The sequence below is a fragment of the Plecotus auritus genome (genome assembly GCF_963455305.1).
Source record: "Plecotus auritus genome assembly, chromosome: 5".
Taxonomy (NCBI): Eukaryota; Metazoa; Chordata; class Mammalia; order Chiroptera; family Vespertilionidae; genus Plecotus; species Plecotus auritus.
The window spans coordinates 36,889,572-36,903,263 of NC_137776.1; the positions used below are offsets into that span (position 1 = coordinate 36,889,572).

Sequence of the window (13,692 nt, forward strand, 5' to 3'; positions counted from 1 at the left end):
ACTTTGACAGACTCTGCAGGCCAGCCTCAATGGGTCACTTCTAGCTTCACCTGTCCTCCTGCCAGGACACCAGGTGGTGCCACCTGCCCTCCCCCCCCGCCCCCCAGCATCTAGCTAAAGCTGCTGGAAGCCACAGGCTGTGAATTCTCCCAGGGAAACAGCTAATTGTGATCAGATAAAGGGAACCAGAATCCTAGAGTGGTTTGTCCTCAAGTTTTTGAGGGCTTAGATACACATTGGTGAATTTATAGAACGAGAAATGTATCCTAGCCCAGCTGGCATGGCTCAGTGGTTGAGTGTCGACCTATGAACCAGGGGGTCACTGTTCCATTCCCAGTCAAGGCACATGTCCAGGTTGCGGGCTTGTTCCCCAGTAGGGGGTGTGCAGGAGGCAGCCGATCAATGATTCTCTCTCATCATTGATGTTTCTATCTCTCCCTCTCCATTCCTCTCTGTATAAAAAGACAGGAAGGAAGGAAGGGAGGGAGGGAGGGAAGGAAGATAAGGTGGGAGGAAGGAATCCTGTTTCAGGCTCACAGCAGTTGTCAGGAGGAGGCAGTGAGAAAACATCCACCTACTGGGCATCTGCTGTATTTTTGGCCGTTGACCCCCATTTAGCTTGATGTGCCCAGTAACCCCATTAGGTGGGCACCTGTGTCTTCATATGGATAAGGAGACCAAGACTCAAACAGGTGAGATGAGGCTCCCAGCATCACTTGGAATAAGACAGTGGTCGGCAAACTGCGGCTCGCGAGCCGAGGTTTGCCACTCTGTTGACTAATGAGTTTGCCTACCACTGGGATAGGGGCTTAATCACAGAACAACTGGGATAGGGGCTTAATCACAGAACAATGACAGCCTGTAATTATTGGAATCGAGAGTCTGTGGACCTGGGATTTGAGCCAGGTGGGTGGGTGGCAGGGCCCAGTCTCAGGTACTCCACAGCAAGGCCATTCAGAGCTAGTTTGAGGACAGTAGCAACCATGTGTGTCCCCAGAGCCTGTGGGCATCAGTGGACACCTTTTGTCAAAACTGAGCAACTATGAGTTGTGGTGCTGGAGTCGTGACAGGGGCCCCGGACGAACTGGAAACGCCCACCATCACCGTTGTTTTCAGGAACATTACCAGCAAAGTTTTCCTGGGGGCCCAGAATAGAGAGTTCTGCCCTAAAAAGGATAACTATTCAGTTACATGAGAACTAGAGAGAGGGCTAAATGAAAATGTTTTCCACAGTTATTTCGGGCCCTTAGTCAGTTCTATGTTCTTTTGACAGAAGACTGTGCTCTGAAGGGATTCTTTTATCATAGTCTTGCTGACAGAGCTCACAATATTTATTGAACGTTTCAGCTGTCACTTCTGTATAAATAAACAGGATGAAGAGGCCCGGCTGTATGTGGGGCTATTTTTAGAAGGGGGTGGCTTTGCAGACTGGAAGGATAATATTTCGGGGAAAGAGTGCCTTATCCTAGAATATCCCCCACAGCACAGACTCAGCCCCCTACTTGGCCTCAGCCGGGGGCAGAAGCGGGGCGGGGGGGGGGGGGGTCTGAGGGTCACAGTGTCCTGGGTCAGGGGCTCCTTCCCATGCAGAGATGGCAACACCTCCTCCTAGGGACATCCCAGCTCCACTCCTCAAGCACAGAGGCAGGAGGACAACATTTAGGGTCAACTGTCACTGGGTCCGCAGAACACCAAACACTACCTGCTGGTTTGGTGGGTCTGTGATGGGGAGAAGACAGTCATTCACACCAGTATTTGTAACACGTAGCCATGTGGTTGATCAACAACCACGCAAAGGGCTAGACATGGTTTTCAACCATACCTGGTACGTTTAGCACTCACGTGTGTCAGGCACTCGGCTTGTTCTAACTCATTCTTTTCTCACAATGAGACCCAACCTGTCAGGACTTCTGTGGCTTCTCCCACTTGTGTTTTGTACTCGAAGTATGAGTCCTTGTTCACATGAGAAAACCACACACCCAGTGGGCACAGGTCCTGCACAGCCTCCGCGGTCTCTGCCCACCCTCCCCCTCCCAGTCTCCTGCGCTTTGCCCAGTTACATGGTCTGGGGGAGGCCCCCTGCACCCTGGCACTTGAGGTAATGGCCCAGAGAGCAGCCAGGCAGACAAAATAGTGACCAAGCGACTTAGAGACCATGAGATTATAGCTGGAGGCAGGGGCCTATGAAAGCCTCCCTCCGTCTCCCCAAATTGCTGTATGGCTTCTGCTCCATTTAATCACTTTCTAGATGAAAAACAAGGAACAGTGTCTTTTAAATATCTTCATTTTGCCTGGCCAGCATGACTCAGTGGTTGAGTGTCGACCTATGAACCAGGAGGTCCCGGTTCAATTCCTGGTCGGGGCACATGCCTGGGTTGCAGGCTCGGTCCCCAGTAGGGGGCATGCAGGAGGCAGCCGATCAATGATTCTCTCTCATCATTGATGTTTCTATCTCTTCTTCTCCCTTCCTCTCTGAAATCAATAAAAACATATATTTAAAAAATAAAAATAAGTAAATATCTTCATTTTACCAGTTAAGGAGCTCTTCATTTCTTTGTGTGGGTCCAAAATTCTTTCTGTTCTCTTCTTTTTACTGAAAAATTTTAACATTTCTTGTAGCACAATGAATTCTCCCAGCTCTTTTTTCCTCTGAAAAGATCTTTATTTCAACATCATATTTGAAAAATATTTTTAACTGGGTGTAGGATTCTGGGCAGACAGTTCCCCCATCTCTACCACCTGTACTTTAAAGATGCCCCCATCATCTTTGGGCTTGCATAGTCTCTGGTGGGAAGTCAGTGCTGACTCATATCATTGTTCCCTGGAGGTGTCTTTTCTCTGACTCCAAGATTTTTTTTTTCTCTTTATCTTGGCTTTCAGAGTTTGGCTTTGACACGTCTGTGTGGCTGTTTGTTGTTGCTTTGGTTTTTTGTCCTGTTTGGGGTACTTTAACCTTCTTGGGTTTGTGAATTGATGTCTCATTATTTTGGAAAATTCTCAGTCATTATCTCTTCAAATATCCCTTCTCCCCATTCTCTCTTCTCCTTCTGGAACTCAGATTACACCCAGATTAAGTTGGGGTTGATATTATTGACAGTGTTGTGAATTTACCACAGCTCTTTTCTCCTTGTGTTATATTTTGGGTCATTTCTACAGACCTGTCTTCACATTCATTAAATTACTCCTCAGAATGGGCTGAAGATTTGCCCACCAGAGAGGGCTCATTGCCCTGGGCTGACATCTGAAGATGGTGGCTGTCCCACCTCTAGTCTGCCCTCAATGTGGAGAGCCCCTGGCTCAGGTCCCACCTTAGTCGCTGCCTACCCAGGGATGACCACCTGCTTTTCTTTTCTTTCTTTTTATTGTTTGAAACTAGCCCACAGACTACAAGCACGGTGAGGCCAGCTTCAGTATTACTTTTTCTCCTGACCATCTGCTTTTCTATCTGCAGGAGCTACGGAGAGCTCAGAGACTGCACCAAGCACGTGATGAGAAGGCTAAACTGCTACTGGCCAAACGCTGCGGTGAACAAGTTCTTCATCACCGTCCACCAGCACTACTTCAGAAGCTGTCCTGTCTCTGGCCGGGCCATGCAGGACCCACCCATTAGCATCCTCTGCCCCTTCATTGTGGTGCCCATCCTGATGACCCTGCTCATGACTGGGCTGGTGGTCTGGAAAAGCAAGCGCACCGAGGGCGTCGTGTAGGCCGCGGCCTGGGAAGTGCCCCACGCTGAGGCTGAGGGCAGTCAGGGAGGCTGGGAAGCTCTGGGCCTGTCCTGGGAATGGCTTCCTGGCCCTGACGGCAGAGAAGGCCCCAAGTCCCCTTGTCCTACCTGAGATCGGCTAACAGGATTTTGGAGCGGCGGTGGTGCAAGCATTAACCTGGAAGCCCCCGGCTGGAGGTGAAGGCCACCCTAGGAAGGCGGCTGGTGCTAAGAGGGAGCAGAACATAATGGTCATTATTTCTGGGGAGTCTCCGATGTGTTTGCTCTCACCTCTAGCCAGACTGTGGATGAGAAGTTTGTGATTAAAAGGATGTCCTTGAATTTGGGAAGCGTCAGTATTTCTGGCTGTGGGTCACAGTAGAAGCCGGGGAGAAACACTAGACGCTTCAGACTTTGTCTTCCCCTACAGGCGGTGTTGCAGGGACCGATGGCAGTGAGGCCTGGGTGTGCACTGAAGGTGCTCCACAGGATCCTGAGGCCCCCACCCCTCCACAGTGCCTAGAACCACTGGCTCAGAGGACTGCGATGCACAGACATGCCGAGGCCAGGCCTGCTCAGTTTTGCTGAGCACCCCGCCCCCTGACTCCCCAAGAATGCCTCCCAACCGCCAGCTCCAGGCTCCCACCACTGTGTCCTTGAAGGTTTCACCTATTTCCTCTGCAGGTTCCTGCACCCAACCCAGCACTGCTTCCCCATTCAGGATTCTTCCCAAGCCTTCATGTGTAAACAGGCTTCTAGAAGGTTCTGGATCCCTAAGGGAGCTCCCACACTGTCCCTCCCAGATGTCCTCTGAGCTGAACAACCCCTGAGGTGCCTGCAGTCCCCAGCCTGCCCTGTCCTCCAGAACCTCCCAGCCCAGGACCTGTCCCTTCTCACCCTCAGCAGCATCCTCTCTGCCTCCGGTCAGCTGGCCAAAGCCATTACGTTCTGGACTATTCCACACTAGCACACCACAGCCACCAGGGGCCCCCAATCCCACTCTGGTCAGGAAAGGGCACAGGTGTGCTCACTGCAGTGATGGCCTCAGGGAACATGGGTTTCTGGAGTCCTCAGCACAGGACCTGGGAAGGGCTGTGAGCTACCTGCTAGACCCCAGCTTCCTCTACCCTCAACTGTTGGAAACGGGGCTGTGAGAGCTGGAAGGAACGAGGGCAATTGTCTCCCGTTATCCCCGCTTCTCCCCAGGAAGCTGATGGCACAGGTGAGTCACGATTTGGGCTCCAGGACAGGAACCAGGTGGAGGAAGCTTCTGGTTGAGGCCCCGGTGTCCCTAGTCTTGGGGATGCAGGAGGCTTCAGAAGCAGGTGGTGGCAGGAAGCAGCTAGAGGACCTCACACTGCACCTGAGGACAAAGGTGTCGACAGGTAAAGACAGCCCCCACCTGGCCGTAGTGGCCATTCCTCCTGTAAATAGCTGCAGAGCCCCTGCTTCCTGAACCTGTGGGTCCTGCTTCCTTTGGTGCTGCTTCCTGGTCATTTCAGTAAACCCTCCCGCCCAGATCCACCGCTTGTAGCAGGGACTCCGCCCCCCCACTCCCAGGGCAGCCCCGTTGTCCCCAGGTTTCCACAGGTGGTCAGGGCCCCATTGGGGTCTGCAGGGCCCCAGCACCTCACCCAGGGCTGAGCAAAGATCCTTCCAGAACTAGTTTGAGGGCTGTGGCATCTTCAAAGACAGGGCCCCTGCCTCCTATGTGCTTGCCGGCATCTGTGTGTGTGTGTGTGTGTGTGTGTGTGTGTGTGTGTGTGTGTATGGTTTTGGTATTATTAATATTATTGAAACTTTATAAATAACAATTAACTTTGTAAAATAACTCAAAGTTTAGTTTCCTTGGGCTGTGGTAACAAATTAGCACAAACCAGGCAGCTTAAAACAGATTTTATTCTCTCAGTTTCTAGAGCACCCTTGGGCAAACTACGGCCTGTGGGCTGGATCTGGCTGTTCTATCCGGTTCTCTTGCTCTCCCCTCCGCTCCTTTACTTTGAATTTATATTAGTTCACACAAACACTCCATCCATGCTTTTGTTCCGGCCCTCCGGTCCAGTTTAAGAACCCATTGTGGCCCTCGAGTCAAAAAGTTTGCCCACCCCTGTTCTAGAGGCAGGAAGTCCCAATCATGGCTCTGGTGGGCCAGGCCCTCTGAAGCTCCCCGAAGGACCCCTCCCTCCTCTTCCTCCTTCGGGTCTCTGTCGGCACTCCCTGGTAGTCCTTGGCTTGTGGCTGCATCACACCAATCTCACAATCTCGCTGTCTTCCCTGTGTGTGCTGTGTCTCCTCTTCCTAGAAGGACACCAGCCATACTGGATTTAGGGCCCACCCTGCCAGTGGGACCTCATTTTAGCTTAACTCATTCCCTCTGCAGAGACCCTATTTCCAAAGAAGGTCTTACCTGAACTTCCAGTGAACATGAATTTGGGGGACAACTTAGCAAACACAAGAGCTGGTGACACCTCATTTCTCCCCTTTGTCAGGCCGTGACAGGGACAACGTTGGGAACTGCTAATGACCTGCTGCAGAAGCAGTTTCCAAAACCCAGCCAATCGGGTGACAGAATGAGACCAGGAGCCCCAGAAGTTCCTGCGATAAATGCCTTGTCCCCCGTGCTGGGGGGTATGGCCCTGTCCAAGACCAGTTCTGGGTGGTAGCTGCTCTCAGCCCAGCCTGTGGGGGCCTTGAGTGGGCAGTTGACTTTTAAGGAATGTGACTTTCTTTCTTTCTTTCTTTTTTCCTCTCTCTCTCTCTCTCTCTCTCCCTCCCTCCCTCCTCACCAGAGGACATGGTTAGAGAGAGGAAGCGGTTTCAGGGAGAGAGAGAAACAGGTAGCCTTCTGTATGTGCCCCGACCAGGGATCCAACTTGCAACCTCTCGGTGCACAGGATGACACCCCACCACCTGAGTCACTGCAGCCAAGCAGAAAATGCGTTTCTCAGATGCCTTGAGAACTGTTCCCGGAATCACTCTTCTGAGCAGTGCATTCTCTGGAGAGGTGCTGGCAGGCAGCGAGAGGGCCATAGGGTGTCTGGCCGATGCTGCCACAGAATGAGCACCTGCCAAGATCACAGGGAATGGCGCCGGCGCCCTGGCTGCCTCAGAGAGCAGAGGCCGAGGTCAGTGGGGGAGCAGTGGGGTCCACGCTGGGGGTAGGGGTGGAGGAGAAGCAGGCGCTGCAGGTGCTCCCCACCGAGGGGCACTGCTCAGGCCTAGTGTGCCCCTCCTGTGCTCTGTCTGCCCTTTCCCCTGAGCCTGTCCCAGGGGCTCCCTGGGAGTACAAGAGGGGCAGTGGTGGGTCAAACCAGTCACACACAACCACCCTCCCTGTCCCAACCCTTTCCTACACGCCTTGAAGCTTCTGCCACCCCGAGTGCTCACCCAAGCAGGAGAGGCCCGGGCTGGTGGAAGCAGCTATCCTGCAGTGGCCTCTGACAGTCCAGGGACAGGGGCCTGCAGGGACAGCTGGGAGTCGCTGGGCTGGCTGGGGAAGCTGACGACAGCTTTCATTTAACAAGTAAGATTGACCAGCTGGAAAAAAGGCCCCCTCTCCAGAGCTTTGTCCTGGAAATCCAAAGAAAAAAATCTGTTAGAAGTCAAAGAACCCAACAGATGAAGGGAAAGGACTTGGGAAGTGGAATTGGCCAAGGACATGCTGTTCCCAAAGCTGCCCCTATCAGCAGCTCCCGGATAAAATTGCCCTGGAGACAGGGCATCATCCTCTGAGCCAGAAGCAGCTCTGAACTGAGCTCATCTTCACAGAAAGGAGTCCCTGCTGGGGACGCAGCTGGAGACGCAGCTGGTGAGGACACGTGGAGGGGGGGAGTGGGCTGGAATCCAGCAGGGCACAGGGCGAGCTGAGGCTGGGCCATGGCATTCCTTCCCAGAACTCCCCCCAACCCGACCTAGATAAACCCCTGGGATGAAATTCCTCTTCAAATTAGAAAGATGGACCCAAAGTCTGCGAATGTGTATTCCCAGTAATTTCCCTCCTAGGAATTCATCCCAAGGGTGTAATTAGAGACGGACAAAAGGACTCATGTGGACTGATCGGCACCAGGATCACTTACACGAGCAGACAAGTGGAGACATCCTCAGGCCACAGGAGAGGACCGTCCGGTCAGATTAAATCCAGATGACAGGAAGCAGTTTCCTAAAATTACGTACATGGAGTTTTTTCTCAGGCCATAGAGTTAATTGGAAAAGGCACATTACAAAATAGGAAAGCGAAGTGATCTCAGTTTGGGGGTATGTGTGTGAGAGTGTGTGTGCATGTGTGTGTCTGTGTGAGTGTGTGTGAGTTTGTAAGTATGTTGTGTGTGTAAATGTGAGTGTTAGTGTGTGTGTGAGTGTGTGTGTGAGAGTGTGTATGTATGAGTGTGTGTGAACGCACTCCCCACGCCGTATCAAACTGGGGGATGATCATATAATGTGACTCAGAAACAATAACAACACACTACAGTGTGGATCTAGCTGCCGAGTCACCACTGCTGGGACACCACTTCCCAGTAATGAAGGCCACGCAACACAGTGGTTAGGAGTCCCAGTGCTAGACTCAAACTTGCTGGGCCCCGACTGGACCCCTTCCCACCTGTGTGACTTTAACAGCTTGCTCATCTCTGATAATTTATGTGCTTGGAAGGGATGGCCTAGCATCAGTCATCCGCTCCATCCCCAGGATGGTGCGGTGTCCAAGCTCCAGTGAGAGGCTACTTGCCAGGGGATCAGTGTTTGGAGGTTAGGGATGGAGGTGGGATGTAGGAGACCACGCAGGAGGCTGGGGGCTTTGAGACAGTGAAGGGAACGTGTGTTTAAGATACTTCTCCATAACTGCCCTTGAACATAACTGCCCTTTGGTTCCTTGTGGAACAAATTCAGGAAAGGCCTACAATACTTTTCAAGGCTATTTTTGGAGGTGAACTTGGATCTGACTTTGGTTTCTTCTTCATGGGACTGTGCTGAGATGGCCCAGGAGGTTTCCTGTCTTTACTCGGGTTCCATAAACGTGACATGGGGATCAAGAACACCAGGTTAAGGGCAGCTTAAAAAACAGTTTTCTGCCCTTCCCTCAAAGTCATGCCTCCCCGCTAACCCCACCCCAGCCCCAGTCCCAGGGCTGGGACAGTCACCCAGGGGTTCTCTCCCTCTACTGGGTCCCTTTCCCAACAGACATTTGCCCACAAGCTGGGGCAGTTTGCTCCCTGAGTTTCTGGGGTGGGAGGCAGGCAGGGGTGCCTGGAGGTCAGTGACAATGGCAGGTGGCAACTGTTTTTTAGCCTCAGAGCAGCCCATCATGGTGGCAGCTACATCCCAGCACCTGCCCAGACTGCCCAAGGTCACACTAGGAGGTCAATCAGACTCTCGCCATGGCATCCTCTCCTTACCTTCGCCAAGTTTAAAAATAAAAACAACTTGTAGCATAGAGGCTATGGCAGCAAACCGCCTGGACTCTAGTTGAATCCTAGCTCTCTGCCCAAGAAAAATGGTGAGGCACGTTACTCAACGCCTCTGGGCCTCAGTTTCCTCACCTGTGAAGGGATGACCGTAGGCACTTTGGGGAATTGTTGTACAGAAAGCACTAGGTGCTGTGCCTGACACATACACTCTTTAATGTGGCCGTGATGGGACGTTTTCACTAAGGATCTGGGCCCCTGGTGGCTGTGGGTACACATGAATGCACGTGCCTGTGCATCTATTTCGCTCTCAGTGTGGTCCCCACCGCAGAGGGCAGGAGGCGAGGTGAAGAACCATGATGATGATGATGATAATAGTAAGCATTCAGTTGGTGATATGTGGGGATTCTCTCCTATCCCGGGGCCCGTCTCATTCTGCATAGAACAGAGCTGTCTTAGTTTGGGCCACCATAACAAAATACAAAGACTGGGGGCTTAAGCAACAGAAATATACTTTCTCACAGTTCTGGAGCTAGCAGTTCAAGATCAAGGTGTTCTTCTGAGGCCGCTCTTCTTGGTGTGGAGATGGCCGTCTTGTCTTCCCATCGTTGTCCCCCTGTGTATGTCTGTGTATTAATCACCAGTCCTATGGAATTAGGGCCCATCCCAATCACCTTATTGACCTCTTCAAAGGCCCTGTCTCTAAATGCAATCACATTCTGAGTACCTGGGGGTTGGGACCTCAACATATGAATGAGGGGAGGGAGTGGACACAGCTCAGCCCTAATCAGAGCCCACCTCCCCAACCATCGAACACCACCTGGTGGCAGTTGGCTCTGCAGCCAATTGAAGCTGTGCTGGAGCTAAAGGTTTGCAATTTGCCATGAACATTCATGGAAAACAGCACTGTAGCCAGGCAATTGCCACAGAAACATCACAGGTTGAATAAAAACCTGCTTCAAGATGCATTCCTGTTGGGGGAAGCTAGCCTAGAGGAGTCAGTGGAAGATGGTGGTGTCGGTTTGACAACACAGACTCTTCATCTGGTTTCGTGTTTTGAAAAATGGATGGTTCTCTTCTCCCCTGATGTCGGTGTTCCTCACATGTTATTTTCTTTCTTTTTTCTTTTCTTCTTTTTTGGTCCAGAAAGGTAACAAAGAAATGAAGGGCTGAGGAAGGAGGAAGAGAAACATATTTTTCTTGAGTTAACTGGGTCAACCATTGGGAGGGCAGGGAAAGAGGGAGAGTATTAGGGAGTGTTGGAGAGATGTCTACCCAATCAGCCTGCCCTGCGCAGCTGGAAAGTAGGCAAGGGAGGCGGGCCTGGGCCAGTATCCAGGGCATGCAATTGGCCAGCCACCCAGAGAGCACCAGGCCCAGGAGAAAACAAGGAAGTTTTTTACTTACTCCTTCTCCTAGCCTTCCCCAGCCAGGGAGTTATGTCCATTTTGCAGATAAGGAGACTGAGGCACGGAGAGGCAACAACACATGCCAAGATGTCCTCGAAATGGGTGCTGCTGCCAGGGTTTGAAGCCAGGGCCCTCCTATCCCCAGACCCCAGTATGTCACTCACCTGTGCTGGCTCCCCTGGTCCAGGAAAGTGGAGAACAGGAACTTGGGTTCGAGGAGAGAGCTATGGTCACCTCCTGCTGTGTGTGCAGCAGCAGGTCACAACTGGGGTTTGCAGGTTCAAGTGGGCTTCCCTCTACAGGACTCCTCTCCTTCCACCCAAGCCCTCCTGGGCCACCTCTATCCCTAGGGGGTGCCCCCAACACAGCAGCTTCATGACCAATCCCTTTGGGAAGCCATGGGATAGAGCTCACCTTGGGGAGCCTCCCCCATCCCTTCCAGGTTGCTGCAGCCCCATAAAATGTTCTGGTTCTCTCAGCCAACCAGGTTCAATTACAGCTCTATTCTAGCTTGGGAGAAGAAATGAGGGAGGTCTTTTCATTCTTCCACTCCACTCCTCCCCAGAGCTGACTGAAAGGCCTCCTGTGCCCCCAAGAAGGCTGAGAGCTGGCTCCCAACCAAGACAAGCTGTGCTGAAACTTTGGGGACACAGGTGACACACCTGAGGGAGGAATTTGCATGTGTACCAGGAGTAAGACTCAGCCTCCTGTCCAGCGCCCAGGGGCCACAGACAGAGCAGCACAGCCCCCCTCAGGTCCTCCCACAGCCCCCTGCCCCCCAGCTGTCTTGCTCAGCTCCCACATCCTAATGGCCTGCAGCCCCTCATCCTAACCCAAGGCTGCCAACAGCAACTGCCCTTCCATGGCCCTTATTTCTCCCAACCCCCTAACTTGCAATTTAAAAGTGATTTCCAAAACTGGTATCAATGGAACAGTGAATTCCTGTTGCTGGGTTTGTCGTTTTCTTCCTCGGGATTTTAAAAAGATAACAGCTTTCTAGTTTTCAAGTTCTGGCCCCATAGATCACGCACAGCTGGAAATGGTTTTATGGCCCAGGAAACAGGTTGGGCAGGCATTCACCCAAGCTGTTCCCTGTGCTTGGCCTGGCTCTCCTGCCCCCTTCCTCGGACTTGAGGACACCTGGATGCCGCCGGCTAGATCCAAACTTGGTTCGTTGGAAGGCAGTAGGATCTCAGATTTCTCAGCTCAGCCAGGGCCCCACCCCACCGGTCCGGCTGGCAGACAGGGGAAAAAACCCTTCACTGGGTGCTCGGCTGTCCGCTAGGGGCGCAAGTGAGTCAAAGGCCACCAAGAGGGACCCAAGGCAAGAGGCGACTCCATCAACTCCTTACAGAGCCTATACCTGCCCAGCAAAAGACCCATCCTTACTTCTCTCACTAACTCAACCCCCTTCTTTTTCACAAAGGCATATACATGTGCACAGCGCAGAAAGGCCAGAGAAATTCCTAGTGCTTATAACAGGGCCAGACACATGGTAGATCCTCAAAAGTATTCATTGAATTCATTCATTGTAATTAATAACAGTGAAATACAACTCCATCAGCAAGTCCTCTGCGGTTAGACATTACCTTGTTAGCAGTTTCCCTCTATTTCTTATTGCCATGCCCAATGCTATTTTAAAATAACCTCTTTTATTATAGAAGTAACGATATAAAAATACATGTAAACAAAACAAAATAAATTAAAAGCTTTCATTGTCACCATTCAGGTAGTTTTTAGTATACATTTTGGCAGGTAGTCTCCAAACTGTAGCGGCGGAGAGGGAGTGGCTGCTAACAGGTACAGGGTCCTTCTTGGGATGATGATGAAAATGTTCTCAAATTAGACAGTGGTGATGACAGCCCAAAGTTGGGAATATACTAAAAATAACTGGATTGGGTACTTCAAAATGGTGAATTTTATGTTAAAGGAATTATAGATCAGTTTTTTAATTGAAAAAAGACAACTAATAGTAAAGTAAAAGTAACTCTACAGTAAAGAAATCTGGCAAACCCCTGTTCAGCCAAGTGATCAAGGTTAACGTCATTGGTGGTAAATCATGATGATGTGTATTTTTAATATGATGTGTTGAGAACGGCACTTCTCCTCTGTGGTCTTCCTTCCAAAAAACTACCTCTGTCTAAGCATGAGAAAAACATCAAACAAATTTAACCTAAGGGACATTCTATATAACCCACAACCAGTCCTCCCCCAAACTGTCTAGGACACCAAACACAAGCTGTGTCTGAATAACTGTTCCAGCCAAGAAGAGCCTTAGGAGACATGACAAGTAAATGTCACATGGTCCCGGGGTGGGATCCTGCATATGAGAAGGAGATTAGGGGAAACCTAAGGACATCTGAATAAAGTGCAAACTTGAGTTACTAAAAATGTGTATCCATATTAGCTCCTTGATTGTAGCAAATGTGTCATCTATACTAATAAAAGGCTAATATGCTAATTAGACTGGATAGACCAGACGTCTTCCGGATGTCCTTCCTGACAAAGCCAGGGCCCAGGCAAATCCGGCCCAGAGTCCTGGGCACCTGCTGGGTGAAGCTGGCCCGGGGTCCCAGGTGCCTGCAACCGGCCAGAGGGAGGGAAGCCCAGGTCCCGGGTGCCTGTGGCCGGTCGGAGGAGGAAAACCTGGGTCCCAGGTATGGGGGCTGAGGCAGAGGTGGTTAGGGGCATCAGGCAGGCAGGCAGAGGGGTTAGGGGCGATCAGGCAGGCAGGCAGGCGAGTGGTTAGGAGCCAGCGGTCCAGGATTGCAAGACGGTGCAGGCTGGGCTGAGGGATACCCCCCTGCAGGAATCTTGTGCACCAGACTGCTAGTATATTATAATGTCAGAAGTTAGTAATAGGATGAACTGTGCAGTAGGAATATGCGGGAATCTCCATACTCTCTAGGCAATTGTCTGTAAATCTGAAACTTTTAAAATTTAAAACATTTATTTTTCTTTCTTACTGTTGACAGTATTACATATGTCTCCCATTTTTTTCTCTCTTTACCCCCTTCCCCTTCCACCCAGCTCCTACCTACCCCGCCAGGTCTTCACCTCCCTATCGCCCATGTCCATGGGCTATGCATAAAAGTATGTGAGTTCTTTGGTTTATCTCTCCTATCCCCTCATGGAGGTATGTTGGTCTGTTCCATGCCTCCATGCTTCAGGTCTTATT

At 51.2% G+C, this 13,692-nt stretch overlaps 1 protein-coding gene across 2 annotated transcripts in view; it reads left to right on the top strand.

Moving 5' to 3' along the window:
* Positions 1 to 4,046, top strand: part of RAMP1 (receptor activity modifying protein 1) — a gene marked incomplete at its 3' end in the record, with an annotated part of 40,358 nt that extends 36,312 nt beyond the window's left edge. The window contains exon 3 of one of the 2 annotated variants that reach the window (XM_080670421.1): positions 3,452 to 4,046. In XM_080670421.1, coding sequence (XP_080526547.1) covers positions 3,452 to 3,707 — 256 coding nt within the window. The remainder of the gene's footprint in view (positions 1 to 3,451) is intronic. The other variant, XM_080670422.1, reaches the window with a different exon arrangement.
* Between the last annotated feature and the right edge of the window lie 9,646 nt (positions 4,047 to 13,692).